The sequence below is a fragment of the Cyprinus carpio genome, chromosome B5 (assembly GCF_018340385.1).
Source record: "Cyprinus carpio isolate SPL01 chromosome B5, ASM1834038v1, whole genome shotgun sequence".
Taxonomy (NCBI): domain Eukaryota; kingdom Metazoa; phylum Chordata; class Actinopteri; order Cypriniformes; family Cyprinidae; genus Cyprinus; species Cyprinus carpio.
This window is the reverse complement of record NC_056601.1, coordinates 35,872,547-35,887,395: the sequence shown is the minus strand read 5'-3', so window position 1 is coordinate 35,887,395 and position 14,849 is coordinate 35,872,547. Positions and strand designations below refer to the sequence as shown.

At 35.9% G+C, this 14,849-nt stretch overlaps 1 protein-coding gene across 1 annotated transcript in view; it reads right to left on the bottom strand.

Annotated features, from left to right (window-relative positions):
- Window positions 1-2,353: 2,353 nt before the first annotated feature.
- LOC109070501 (argininosuccinate synthase) overlaps window positions 2,354-14,849 on the bottom strand; it is a 28,139-nt gene continuing 15,643 nt past the window's right edge. The window contains exons 10-15 of the mRNA XM_042723335.1: window positions 8,938-9,022; window positions 8,677-8,741; window positions 5,444-5,575; window positions 4,524-4,680; window positions 2,679-2,744; window positions 2,354-2,600 (exon numbers count right to left, since the gene is read on the bottom strand). Coding sequence (XP_042579269.1) covers window positions 2,552-2,600; window positions 2,679-2,744; window positions 4,524-4,680; window positions 5,444-5,575; window positions 8,677-8,741; window positions 8,938-9,022 — 554 coding nt within the window. The 3' untranslated portion in view covers window positions 2,354-2,551. The remainder of the gene's footprint in view (window positions 2,601-2,678; window positions 2,745-4,523; window positions 4,681-5,443; window positions 5,576-8,676; window positions 8,742-8,937; window positions 9,023-14,849) is intronic.

Sequence of the window (14,849 nt, the reverse complement as noted above, 5' to 3'; positions counted from 1 at the left end):
TATAATCAATTGCGAAAAAAGTCATAATTGCACAAAAATTTGTGATTGCGCGCTATAGTCATATTTGCGAAAAAGTGTAATTGATTAATAAGTTATAGATTTATTATTGATTGGGAAAAAGTTATTATTTCTGAGAAAAGTCATAACCGCTAGATATAATCGCAAAAAAAGTTAATTGCAAAAAAGTCAAGATTGTGAGATATAGTCAACTGTGAAGAAAGTAATAATTACAACATACATGTGAGATATAGTCAACTGTGAGAAAAAAAGCCAATTGGAAAAAAGGCCTAATTGCAAGAAAAAGTCATAATTGTGAGATATAATCATGATTGCAAAAAAAGTAAATTGCAAAATGTCATGATTGCGAGATATAGTCATAACTGCGAAAAAAAAAGTAATAATTGCCAGATATAAAGTCATAATTGCAATTTTTTAATTCAGTGGCAGAAACGGGTTTCCAAAGCTAAATATTTTGACCTCAAAACGAATTAATTTATTTACCTTTTTTGTCTTTTGGAAGTTGCATGTATTGCATACGTACATAAAATATGCTCAGCGTTCACATTGTATAGTGGAGCAGAAAGCCTAAGCGCAGTATGTGACGCTCCTTCAGCCTGAGCGACTAATTCAACAGTGGCTTCATCTCAGCAGAAGAAACGGCCAAATTGCAGCAGGCCCGAGCGATCTCCAGGCAATTTGTCTTCACATATGCACGTGCTTGTAAATAAAGGGGGCTGGTGGTGTAATTGGAGGAGCGGATGGAGACGCCTGCGGTGTAATTGAGCAGCTGAAGCAGGGGATTCTGGTCCGGCTGAAAGACTGAACGCATCCCTGCCGTCTATTACCAGCAGCGGGGGGGATCCAGGTTCTGTCCCCACCAGAGAACAACATTCAGCGAGCACGACGGAAATGGAAAGGGAGCAGAAAGCCACAGTTTGGCACCTTAAGAGGAAGAAGTGCAGAAGTATTTGTTGATGGAGAGTAAATGGCTTTGCCGAGGACTGAAAACATCACGGATGTCACATCATGATGGTTATTTGTTCTTTCTCTTTGCTTTAAAAGCTTGGGCTGAGAGGAAGATCTGCAATGAGAGAAACTGATGATTTAAAGCGTAGTAACACCAGACTGATGGACTGAAGGACTGCTGCTTTCATGTCGCAAGGCTTCAGATGCAGGTCACTCAGTCAGAAATTAGAATTAAAGGACTGTCACATTATACATGTTGAACAATCATAGGATCATTCATGTCTGTCTTTTGATGAATATTGATTGTTTGCCTTCTTTATGTGTTTTTTTTTTTAACATTGTTTCTCAACCCTGGTCCAGGGCACCCCCCAACACTGCACATTTTGTATGTCTCCCTTATCTGACACACCTCTTTCAGTTTCTTTTAATGAGCTAATGAGTTGAATCAGGTGTGGTCCCTTATATGACACATTTTTTTAATGTGCTGGTGTTTTTTTTAATGTGTTAATTGGTTGGGGGCGCTCAGGACCAGTGTTTAGAATTAATGGTATTAAATTAATTAATTTCTTTTAATGAGCTAATGTGCAGAAGTGTAAATTCATAAGTGTACTGTAAAATGCATAAATGTATTTTAAATTGTATTAATGTAAATGCTTTGTTGTAAAATTTGTAAACATAAATGCATGAGTATAAAAATGCCAAAAATATATTGTAAAATGCAATAATGTAAAATGCATAAATGAACTGTAAAATACAAATTTAAATGTACAAGTGTAAAATGCATAAGTATATAATGCATAGATGCAAATGCAGAAATGTAAATGCATAAGTGCAAAATGAATGTGTAAAATGCATAAATGTAAAATGCATCAATGTCCTGTATAGATGCAAAGATGGTGAAGTAAATGTAAATTCATAATGTACTGTAAAATGCATAAATTTAAATGCATAAGAGTAAAATCCATAAATGTAAAATGCATAGTGTACAATGCATAAATTTACTGTAAAATACTTACATTTAAATGTGTAAGTGTAAAATGCATGTGTAAAATTCATAAGTATATAATGCATAAGTGCAAAATCACATGACTGACAAACTGATTTGGTATATTTTGGGTGTTTTAATCAGATTTCATCAGTAACCGGCTGTAACATAGTTACATGCAGAGCTGGGTAACTAATTACACGTAATCTGATTTCAAAGATTAAGAACTTATAACTAGATTAAATGACATTTTAAAATACTCATAATCAGACTACAGTTACTTTTTTATGTATTTCTGTGTCTTTGAACATCTTTAGTCTTTCAAATACATTAAAATGCACAAATGCATGTTATTTCTTTTCTTTTTATTTTTTATGTGTGGTTTAGGGATTTTTTTTTTTTTTTTTTTTTTTTGTTTTTGTAAGTCTTTCTCTTTATATGTTTATATTTAGTACCCCAGAGATTTTAAAATAAACATTTCCTAATTAAGAATCATATTTGCACGTTCACGGATCTCTGTTAGTTATTGGTCACATGACATGCAGGTAAAGAAATAAAACATTAATGCATTTTATAGTAAGTGTTGAATCTCAGAGATCTTCAGAGCTTCTTCTGAGCGGCCCCCTGCAGACGGTTGTGTTCCCGCAGCCTGAAACACAGCAGATCATCTGTGAAACACCTCGATCAGAGACAGACGCTCACGTTCATTCAGACTGCTTTGACTGACCTGACCGCATTGATCCTGATGAACCCAGAGGCGTCGCAGGGGTCGTAGTCGCCCTGCACATCCATACTGTCAAGAGAAAGCATGCAGCAATAGCCACTGAGAACTCTAAATCTCCAACAGTGTTCATCATAAAACAACCAAAACAAACGGAGAGAATACTAGAGACAGCAAATCAGAAACATCATACACAAATATAGATATACAACTGTTCAAAAGTAGTGTACATGAAGTACTACACTCTTCTGCTCACCAAAGCTGCATTAATTTAATCAGAAATAGAGTAAAATAGGGAAATATTATTAGAATATAAAACAGCTGTTTTCTGTGTGAATCTCTGTTAAACTGTAATTTATTTCTGTGATGTGCAGCTGTATTTTCAGCATCATTACTCCAGTCTTCAGTGTCACATGATCTTCAGAAATCATTCTAATATGATGATTTACTGCTCGAGAAACATTTCTGATTATTATCACTGTTGAAAACAGTTGTGTTGCCCAATATTTTTGTGGAAAGTGATGCATTTTATTTTTCAGGATTCACAGATGAACAGAAAGTTCAAAAGAACAGCATTTATTGGAAATAGAAATCCACAGTAACATTATAAATGTCTTTACTGTCACTTTTGATCAATTTAATGTGTCCTTGATGAATAAAAGTATTAATTTCTTTTTTAAAAAACACATTTTTTAATATAAACTAGTACTAATTGTGATTAATCGCATCCAAAATAAAAGTTTGTTTACATAATATATGTGTGTGTGTGTACTGTGTGTATATATATATATATTTAGAAAAATATGAAAAAGAATAGAGCAAGCTAGTGTTAGAGGCCTTTTTGGCTCTTCTGACAGAAAACAGAGCAAGTCCAAAGAAGATCTGAAGATAAAAGAGTTTCTTTCAACCGGCATCAAACACACAACTTCCTCCGAACGCAGCTATTAGACAGATGGAGCTGCCCTCAGGACACACAGGGGTCAGACCTCAATGATCTCACTGTTCCTGCACTCCTGACATCATACACACACACACACATCATCATCAGACCGAACCCTCTGCAAACACACACCTCACAGAAAACAGCAAATGTTTGTCCTGATGCTATTTAACCTGCAGCAAACGATTTACTTCAAGACCCCTGAGATTTGAAGGTTTTGTATTTCAGTGACACATTTGCATGTTCCTGGTCACATGACGTGCAGGTAAATAAATCCAACTTTTACACCTTTTTTGATGTTTTAATTTTAACTTTGTAGCTGGACTTTAAAGTGGATGCAAACAAATGATAGTCTGAGTCCACATCACATTCACACATACAGGAACGGTGTTGATTCATTTGTATTAATTGATCATTAATAATGAATAATTGTTTTTATTTTTTGTGTGCTTTTATTATATTATTTTATTAAATGTTTATATATTATACTATTTTACTAAATATTTTTATTTAATTATTTTTTATCTGGTATTTTATATATTTTATTCATTATTTTATACAACCAAAAAATAATAATAATTACTTATTTTTATTTAATATTCTAATATTGTAAAATATAATAAATTACTTATTTTTATTTAATATTCTAATATTGTAAAATATAATATAATGTTCAACAATTTTTTATATAATTATCACCATTATATTTTATAATTTCATTTTAAATAATATTTACATAATATATCATATTTTTGTATAATAATATTAATAACCATTATTATTATTACTATCAGTAATAAGTATAAAACTGAAGAGAGAAATATTACTGTTGTAAATTACAATGGTACAATAAAAAGTTCATATCTAATAAGAACGGACGAGTCTATGTGAATAATGTGGTGTGTTTCTACCTGACCAGCTCCTCGTTGTACAGGGATTTGGGCGACTCTCGTCCGAGGATGTACACCTGACCCTTAAAGACAGACAGCTGCACGCGACCCTCCACGTTCTCCTGAGATTTATCAATGCAGTGACGGACGAACTCACACTCCGGACTGTACCAGAACCCTGAGAGAGAGAGAGAGAGACACTTCATTAACACTAATCTAGCAGAGGTTTCCTTGCCACTGCCAGGCCAACACAATATTCAAAAGCCCTCCAAAATATTTCTGGTTCTTCTAAAGAAACTAGAAGCTGCAATATATTAAAATGATTGAATTAAAATAAATATTAAACAATTAAATTCTGTACTTTCTTAACTTCAGTAATAATTTTTGTTTTTTATTTACTTAAGTATTAAAGCAATAAGCCCTGTTGTTCAGTTGTTTAAAGTGAATTTTTTATAAAAGCAGTAATCCTTTAGGTACGAGCTGTTATAAATTCACTGTAAAACCATGGCTTCACGGGGCTCATTGCTTTTATAAAACGATTATTCCATATACACAGTAATGTTTCACAAAATAAAACAGAGCCAATAAAGTGTAATGATATTAATAAAAACAGTGTTCTTCCACCAAACAATGTAGTTCCTCAGAAACAGTTGTGGTTGCAACAAAGTGGTTGCCGAGCAACACACAGAAGTAAACAAAGGCGTATGTTACTTTGTAGAGTAATTTATAACAGCTTTGAACGCGGCTCACCCAATCAGAATCAAGAACCGGAACTATCTGTTTTATAAAATTATTTTAACCATTTCTGCCAGAAAGTATAATTCTATTTTAAAGCTTAACAAAGCTAGAAAGTGTGAGTGTGGAGAGTGTGGAGCTACTGAGGAACCAGAAACACGCTCTTTTCTGAAGTGTAAGTGTGAGTTGGTTTGTCTGATCCGAACCGTTATAGATGAGCTCGGAGAACTTGATGCCGAGACTCTGTTTGATCTTCCGGACCTCTCGGTCCATCGTGAAGGTCTCGATGTCCAGATGAGCGTGGAGCAGGATGGTTCCTCCAGGGGTTTCGTAGATACCTGACGGGCAAAGAAAATAAAAAAATCATTGTTTCAACCCTGACCAAAAAAAAAAAAGGTTAGATTTCACCATCCCAAAACTGATTAACACAAGAAGAGTAACGTCAAGACAATGTCTAGTAAAAATAAGAACGGCGTTGAAAGAGTTTTCTGTGCTGATTTAAACGGGAACAGTCCCATTCATTCTGAATGATGGTTGTCATGACGACGGGTGTTGACGAGCACATTGACAGCTGCCACATGAATGATAATAGAAGAGGAAAGCATCAGCTTCACTCTACCCTGCAATTTACAGCGTCTGCGTCTGACACAGAGATGAAGCGCCGCTCGGCTGTCGGAGGGGTCACAGGTGATGAGGTACGGACACCTGAACGTCCAGCGGCCGCTTGTTCTTCACAGCTCAGAGCTGACAGACGGGAAGGACGTCTTTACACAAACACACACGATCATGATTGACTGTGTCCATGCTATAGGCCATACACAGCATCCAGATTAAAAACCAGGATATGCTCTTAAATGAACAAATCAATGTGTTTGATGTACTACGGTGTAACATATAACTAAATATCAAAAAAAAAAAATATATATATAATAAATATATAAAAAAATATATATATATATATATATATATACACATACATACATCAGGGTTATTAAAGCTCAATAAATCTTAATAAAATAAATAAAATAAAATCAAATATGAAAAAACTTATTTCGGCAACATTTGTCTTTTTAATTTAGTTTAGCTTGACATACTAAAATAACTAAAGCTGAAATACAATTAATAAAAACTATATAGGCATATATGAAAAAAAATGACAAAAACTAGAACTTTAACTAAAACTGAAAATGCAAAATATAAAGCAAAAACAGTACTGTAAATATTAATAAAAAATTCATTAAACAAAGCTTTTTGATTTTCTAAGAGTCTTTGGTGTAAAACAGTCTCCGTCCCTGGAGGCAGAAGCTCGGCTCAGACCAAACCTCTGCTGCCGAAATCACCCACATCTCTTAAATCCTGAAAAAATGTCAATCTGATGCATTAAGACTCAGGAGATTGAGGCACTAAAGCACTGCGCTTCCGTCAGGAAAATCTGATAAATTAAGATCCTGAGCGATGAAGGACTGATTTACACGCATCTTTAAGGCTGATTTATACAGCCAGTGTTGTTTTAGTAATATTTATAAATTCTATTATGTTTTTTTATTGAATGTTTGAATTATCATTTATTTTAATATTTTCACTTTTCATTTTAGTTTTATGTTTGTAATTTTGATTTGTGCTTTTTGTCATTTTTATTAATTAGGTTTCTGAGTCTCGTCTGCTCACCAAGGCTGCATATATTTGGCCAAAATATTTGTGAAATATTATTAGAATGTAAACTACCTGTTCTCTATGTGAATATCTGTTAAAGTGTAATTTATTTCTGTGATGCGCAGCTGTATTTTCAGCATCATTACTGCAGTCTTCAGTGTGACATGATCTTCAGAAATCATTCTAATATGATGATTTGCTGCTCAAGAAACATTTCTGATTATTATTAATGTTGAATACAGTTGTGCTGCACAATATTTTTGTGAAAACTGTGATGCATTTTATTTTTCAGGATTCACAGATGAATAGAAAGTTCAAAAGAGCAGCATTTATTTGAAATAGAAATATTTTGTTTTACTGGCACTTTTGATCAAATTACGCATCCTGAATGAATGAATGATTTCTTTCGATACTGCAGGCCTGAGTTGTGATAATATTTAGAGAAGCTCTAAAAGCTTGATAAATGCAGGTGATGATGAAGTAGCTCCTGTCTGGATGAGTTCTGCAGTGATTTGTTGTTCTGTCAGCGAATGACAGTTTCCGTCTGAACCTCCGTCTCTCCGTCTGAGTGAACGTGACACACATAAACACCAGTTCACTTCATTCTGCTGGACCGTGTCACATAAACACAGGCTGTCAGGGGCTTTATTGAACATCCTAAACGCTGACTTTCAGAAGAATCGGTCTGATCTTCTGTGAACCATTGAGGAAAACAAGACCTAGCGTATTTTTCCAATTCCGACCTGCCACTCCGGAGACAGTGGAGGAAGACGATTTGCCAATCAGAGCGGCGTGAGGCCGACGGACCCCAATACAGAGACTTATTCATCTGAAACTGGGATTCTGACGCCGCTCTTCAGAAAACATTTGATGGGAGGGAGAAAAAGCTTTTGCCAACAGTTGGACAAACATCAAACGTGAGGGAATTTACATACAGTTCAAGAATCTGAAATTAAAAGTGAATCGTTTCATTTCTGCATGGTTGCATGGAGTAATTTCTGCATTGCAACACTGCAGCAAAGAAATTATGATAAAATTAACACTTAAAAAAAATTTGGTGTAGAAGCTATTTTCACTCAGAAATTGCTTGTAAATTTCACAAACAATTATGAAGAAACACATTTAATTAAACATTAATTTTTGAAGTAGAAGAATTCTATGGTATTTTATTGTAAAACATACAAACACACTTCTAAAACATTTTATTTACAACTTTTTAAAAATCATCTTTTTATAGTGTATGTTATAATAAGAAGAAAATGTATTATTATTATTACTTACAAAATACTTAAAAAACATTAAAATTATATTCGTTTAACATTATATATTAAAATGAATGTGCATAATTATATATATATATATATATATATATAGTATATATAATATATATTATATATATATATATATATACACACCTTTTATTTATATTAAATTTTTAACAACAACAACAAAAATATAGAAAATAAATTTATTATTATTAATTATTATTATTTACAGATATAAATAAATAAATAATTATATGTTAAAAAGTGTATAATGTAATATATTATTTTTTTTTTTTTTTTATTTTTTTTTTTTTTTTTTTTTATAATTATAAATTAATATTCATATCATTATCATAGCGTAGTATGATTTTGTCCATTTCTTCTAGCAACACCAAGGTCATGGGTTTGATTCCCAGTGAATGCATGAACTGATCAAATGTCTGTCTTGAATGCAACGAAAGACGTTGCTTTGGATAAGAATCTGATAAATGCATAAATGTAAAATGAGTTGAGATTCGTACCTCTGGACTTCATTCCAATGAAGCGGTTCTCCACGATATCGATTCTCCCCACACCATGCTTTCCACTGTGAAACCAGAGAGTGGCTTATTGATCAACAAATACATACAAATGCACATATTCTCCAGAGACACACACACTTACTGTACCAAATGACATGTGGTTGATTATGAAGGGATACGATCTGAAGATTCTGATCGCCCCCTGAAGGAGCCACAGTGAAACACAAGCTCTGACATGACAGTAAACTCCTTCATGCTCACCCGATCTCATTCAGATAGCAGAAGATCTCCAGCGGCGTCTCTTTACACGTGCCTTCCTTAACATGCGTGACTTTGACTGGAACACCTGAGAGAACCAACATACATCAGTGTGAGGAACACCATCCACATCAGAGAGAGAAGAGCGGCACCAGAAAATAACACGGAATGAGAGAGAGAACGACAGAATGACAAATGGAGGGGTGGACGGACGGATGAACGGATGGAAAGATGGATGGATGGACAGATGGATGGATGGATGAACGGATGGAAGGGTGGTTGGTTGGTTGATGGATGGATGGATGATGAAGAGACAGATGGAAATATGGATGGATGGATGGATGGATGGGTAGATGAAGAGACAGATGGATGAATGGACAGATGGATGGAAAGATGGATGGATGGGTTGGTTGATGAACAGATGGATAGATGGATGGATGGATAGGTGGACGGACGGACGGATGGATGGATGAGCGGATGGGTGGATGGACGGACGGATGGATGGATGAGCGGATGGGTGGATGGACAGAGGATGAAAAGATGGATGGATGGATGGAAAGACGGATGGAAAGATGGATGGATGGATGACAAGATGGATGGATGGATGGATGGATGGATGAACGGATGGACGGATGGATGGTGGACGGATGGATGGTTGAATGATTGAAAGATGGATGATGGATGGATGGATGGATGGATGGATGAACGATGGAAAGATGAATGGATGGGTGGATGGATAGATGGAAAGATGGAAAGATGGATGGATGGATGGATGGACGGATGGAAAGATGGATGGATGGATGACAAGATGGATGGATGGATGGATGGATGGGATGGTTTGAACGATGGAAAGATGGATGGATGGATGGATGGACAGACAGATGATGGCTGGATGGATGGATGGATGGACAGATGATGATGAATGGATGGGTGGATGGATGGATAGATAGATGGATGGATGGAAAAATGGAATGGATGGATGGATGATGGATGGGTGGGACGGACGGACGGACGGACGGACGGATGGAGGGAAAGATGGATGGATGGATGGATGAACGGATGGACGGATGGATGGTGGACGGATGGAAGGTGGATGGATGAAGAGACAGATGAAAAGATGGATGGATGGATGATGGATGGATGAAGAGACAGATGGAAAGATGGATGGATGGATGGATGGATGGAAAGACGGATGGAAAGATGGATGGATGGATGATGGATGGATGGATGGATGGAAAAAGATGGATGGATGGATGGATGGAGAGACAGATGGAAAGATGGATGGATGAATGGACAGGTAGATGAGACAGATGGATAAATGGACAGACGGATGGAAAAATGAATGGATGGATGAATGGATGACAAGATGGATGGATGGATGATGGATGGATAGGTGGACGGACGGATGGATGATGGATGAACGGATGGAAAGATGGATGATGGGTGGACGGACAGATAGATGGATGGATGGATGAACGGATGACAAGATGGATGGATGGATGGATGGACAGATGGATGGATGGATGAAGGATGGATGGAAAGATGGATGGATGGATGGATGGACGGATGAACGGATGACAAGATGGACGGATGGATGGATGGATGGATGGTTGAACGATGGAAAGATGGATGATGGATGGATGAACGATGGAAAGATGGATGGATGGATGGATGGATGGATGAATGGAAAGATATAGATGGATGGATGGATGGATGGAAGGATAGATGGATATAGATGGATGGATGGATGGACGGATGGATGGATGGTTGAACGATGGAAAGATGGATGGATGGATGATGGATGGATGGATGGACATATGGATGGATGGATGGATGAACGAACGATGGAAAGATGAATGAATGGGTGGATGGATGGATAGATGGATGGATGGATGGACAAAATGGATGGATGGATGGATGAATGGATGGATGGACGGACAATGGATGGATGGATGGATGGACGGACAGATGGATGGATGGATGAACAGATGAAAAGATGGATGAATGGATGGATGGATGGACAGATGGATGGATAGACAGATGGACAGATGAATGGATGGATGGATGAACAGATGGAAAGATGGATGGATAGATGGACGGATGGAAAAATGGATGGATGGATGGACGGATAGATGGATGGAAAGATGGATGGATGGATGAATGGATGGACAGACGGATGGATGGATAGACAGATGGATGGATGGATGATGAAGAGACAGATGGAAATATGGATGGATGGATGGATAGGTAGATGAAGAGACAGATGGATGAATGGACAGATGGTTGGATTGATGGATGGATGGAAAGAAGGATGGATGCATAGATGGAAAGATGGATGGATGAATGAATGGATGACAAGATGGATGGATGGACAGATAGAAAGATGTATGGATAGACGGATGGACGGTGGATGGATGGATGGATAAAAAGATAGATGATGAAGGGATGGAAAGATGGATGATTGAATGGATGGATGGATAAATGAATGGATGGAAAGATGGATGATGGATGGATAGATGTACAGATGGATGGATGGATAAATGAATGGATGGAAAGATGGATGATGGATGGATAGATGTACAGATGGATGGATAGGTAGATGAAGAGACATGGATGAACGGATGGAAACGGATGGATAGATAGATAGATAGATAGATAGATAGATAGATATGTACGATAAATATGTTTTAATGTTTTCATCACTATATCTGTTGTTTTTTCAGTTTGAATAAACTGATAATGTATTTATCTTTCCTTAAATAAATAAGTGACATCTGTGTCATGTTTCCGTGTGGCTGAAGAGTCTAGATGTGTTTTTGTGGCTGCTGTAGAAGTGAAATGATTAGATCAGTCTGATTGTATTCCAGCGTAACCTCAGCGCAAACACACTCGACTCCCATAAGATAAATCACGCTGAACAGTCGACTCATTCACAGCGTGAGAGGAGCAGCTCAGAGGCCAGAGGTGCAGGATCCCACAGATCGGGGGGGAGGAGGAGGAGCTGAAGGAAAAGAGGGCGGAGAAGACTTTTGAAGGAGAAAGAAAAGATCCCTACACGGGTCTGATTAGCATTTAACACGCTCCTGAAGGAGAGCCTGCGGTTCTGCTCATCCGGTCACCGCTGTAAACACCAAAAACCAGTTCAGCATTACTCACTGTCCTTTCACACTCTGATGTTGTTCATTTTTTCATTGGGGACAATTGCAAAAAATGTTTTTTAAAAAAATCATTTTTTAACATCAAATTTGACATTTAAATTTGAGTTTAAATTTGAATTCTGAAATTTTAATTTAAATTTGACATTCAAACTTAGAATTTTGAGATCTGAACTTGACATTTGAATTTTGAAGTTTATAGCGACCATGTTTTCAAAAAGAGAAAAACAGCATACAAGTATCTTAATATTAGTCCACAGACTCTATATTTCAAGACTTCTAAAGTCATATGTGTGTGGAATAGACTTAAATTTAAATTGATATTCAATAATAATTTCTCAGATATGATGCGCCACAATCGTCACGTCAGGTTTGGTGTAATTTGACCGCAAGATATGAAGCATGTTAGACGTTAATGATCTCACATTTCTCAACATTTATGTCTCATACGGTCTCTTTTATGACATTTTTTGTACTTTTTGAAGCTTGAAAGTCAAATTCATTTAATCATGATTTATTTACTCTCATGACATTTCACACTTTGATGTGGTTACTTTTTCCATGGATCACAGCTGAAAAAAAAAAAAAAAAAAAGTTTTTAACATATGAAATTTGAATGTAAATTTAAAATTTTTCTTTTTAAATTTTGAATCAACATCAGGTGAACAATAAAACAGCATAGAAGTATTTTAATATTAGCCCATACATAGACTCTATATTTCAAGTCTTCTTAAGTCATATGACCGTTTATGTGGCAATTTTTAAGGTGTTATTCAATAATAATTTCTCTCGTATCAAATATGGTGTGGTTACACGTGTTGTCCAGTGTTATTTTACTATCGGATTTTTAATTTATTAATAGTTTGAATTAGTTTCCATTTTTATATTTCATGTTTTTATTTCAATTTTCATTAAAGTTTTAGTAACTTTGTTATGGTTTTTTTTTCTTTTTTTTACTTTTTTTTATTTCTTTTTATTTTTTATTACTTAAAAAATTAAATATGTTTTTTAAAATTTTTTATTTCAGTTTAAGGTTTAGTTATTTTAGTGCATAAGTTAAAATAAATTAAAATGAGAAATGTTTGGGAACTAGCTGAACTAATTTTTTAAAATACATTTTATTTTATTTTATTTCAATTAACTAAACACTTATTATTATTTTTTTTAATTTTAGTTTGAGTTAACTATAATAACCCTGGTGTTGTGTGATCTTTGACTGCAAGATATGGCACAGGTTGGACATTTAAAACCTCAACTTTCATGACTCACACAGTCTTTTTCATGATATTTCTTATACTTTTTGAAGCTTATAAGTCACTTTGAACTGTTGTTGCATGGAAAAGAGTAAATAAAGCCACTTCTGGCCAAACTATTCCCTTGAGAAATATTCTCAGGCGAGAAGTTTTTATATCCAGAGTCCTCGGACCACAGGGCACCCAAAAGACAGACAAAGCCCTCGAGCCCTTCAGATAGTTAATAATTAGATTAAAAGTTCAAATAATTGAAACACTGCATGAAGACAGAGTCTCTCGGCCACTTCTCTCTCTCTCTCTCCGTGTGCACCGCATTCACCGCACTCTTTCTCTCAGTCTTAGAAAAGCAACAATAGAACAGAAGACACAGTTGTAGGAAAAATTACCGCTTTACATTTTTCCACTCTTTCCCCGTCTTTCGCGCCGTTCTCCTTTTGAGGAGCAGCAGAAGACGTGGAAAAAAACGGGGGTTAAAATGACAAGAGCGAAAAGGTTTGGTCGTTAAAATTCTTTTTTTCTCAGTGAGAGAGAGTGCTGAGAAAGTGAGGAGAAGAAAAGACGGAGCAGAATAGAAAGATAAACCAGGTCTTTACAGGAGCGGGCCGGCGACGGGGGGCTTCTATTGTGAGAATCACTAAAACAGCTTTTCTCATGGACATTAAATGGACGTGCTCAAATATCTATGAATACTGATGGCTGATCAAAACGGATCATAGAGCACAATGACATCGCTGTCTGATAAAATCACATTACTAGTTCACTCGGGGTCCCACACAACCATTGAAATTCTAATTCTGCAAATATGGGAACCAGAGTTCGACTCCCTCACGCACTTTGTTTAAGTGTCTGGAAACAGTTTCTTTGAGAAACCAGCAGAGACTGACCAAAGCATTTCACTGAACAAACACATGCTGCTTCATTATATACCATACAGCACATCTCCACTGCATGATGTTTATCACTGAGAAAACTGTATTATTGCACAGCCCTACACATAAAGAACAGATATATGTAAACAACTGCAAATCTATATGTGTGTGTGTGTGTGTGTGTGTGTGTGTGTGTGTGTGTATATATATATATATATATATACACACACACACACAGTCAAACCAAAAATTATTCAGACACCAGATATAATTTTTGGATATTTTTTTACTAGTGGGTGCAGGACACTATAGTTTATTTATGTAAGTGAGGATAGCAAAATAAAGTAAACTGTGACATATTATATAATGTGATATAATATGGGCTTGAAATGCACACTCTGAGCTTTAATTTAAGGGTATTCTCATCAAAGTTGGAGGAAAGGTTAAGGAATCACAGCTCTTTAATATGTACCTCCACCCTTTTTCAAGGGATCATAAGTAATCTCACAGTTGACTCAAAGGTTGTTTCATGGACAGATGTGGGCTATTCCTTCATTATTATCTACGTCAATTAAGCAGGTAAAAGTTCTGGAGTTGATTCTAAGTGTGTCTTTTGGAAGCTGTTGCTGTGAAGCACT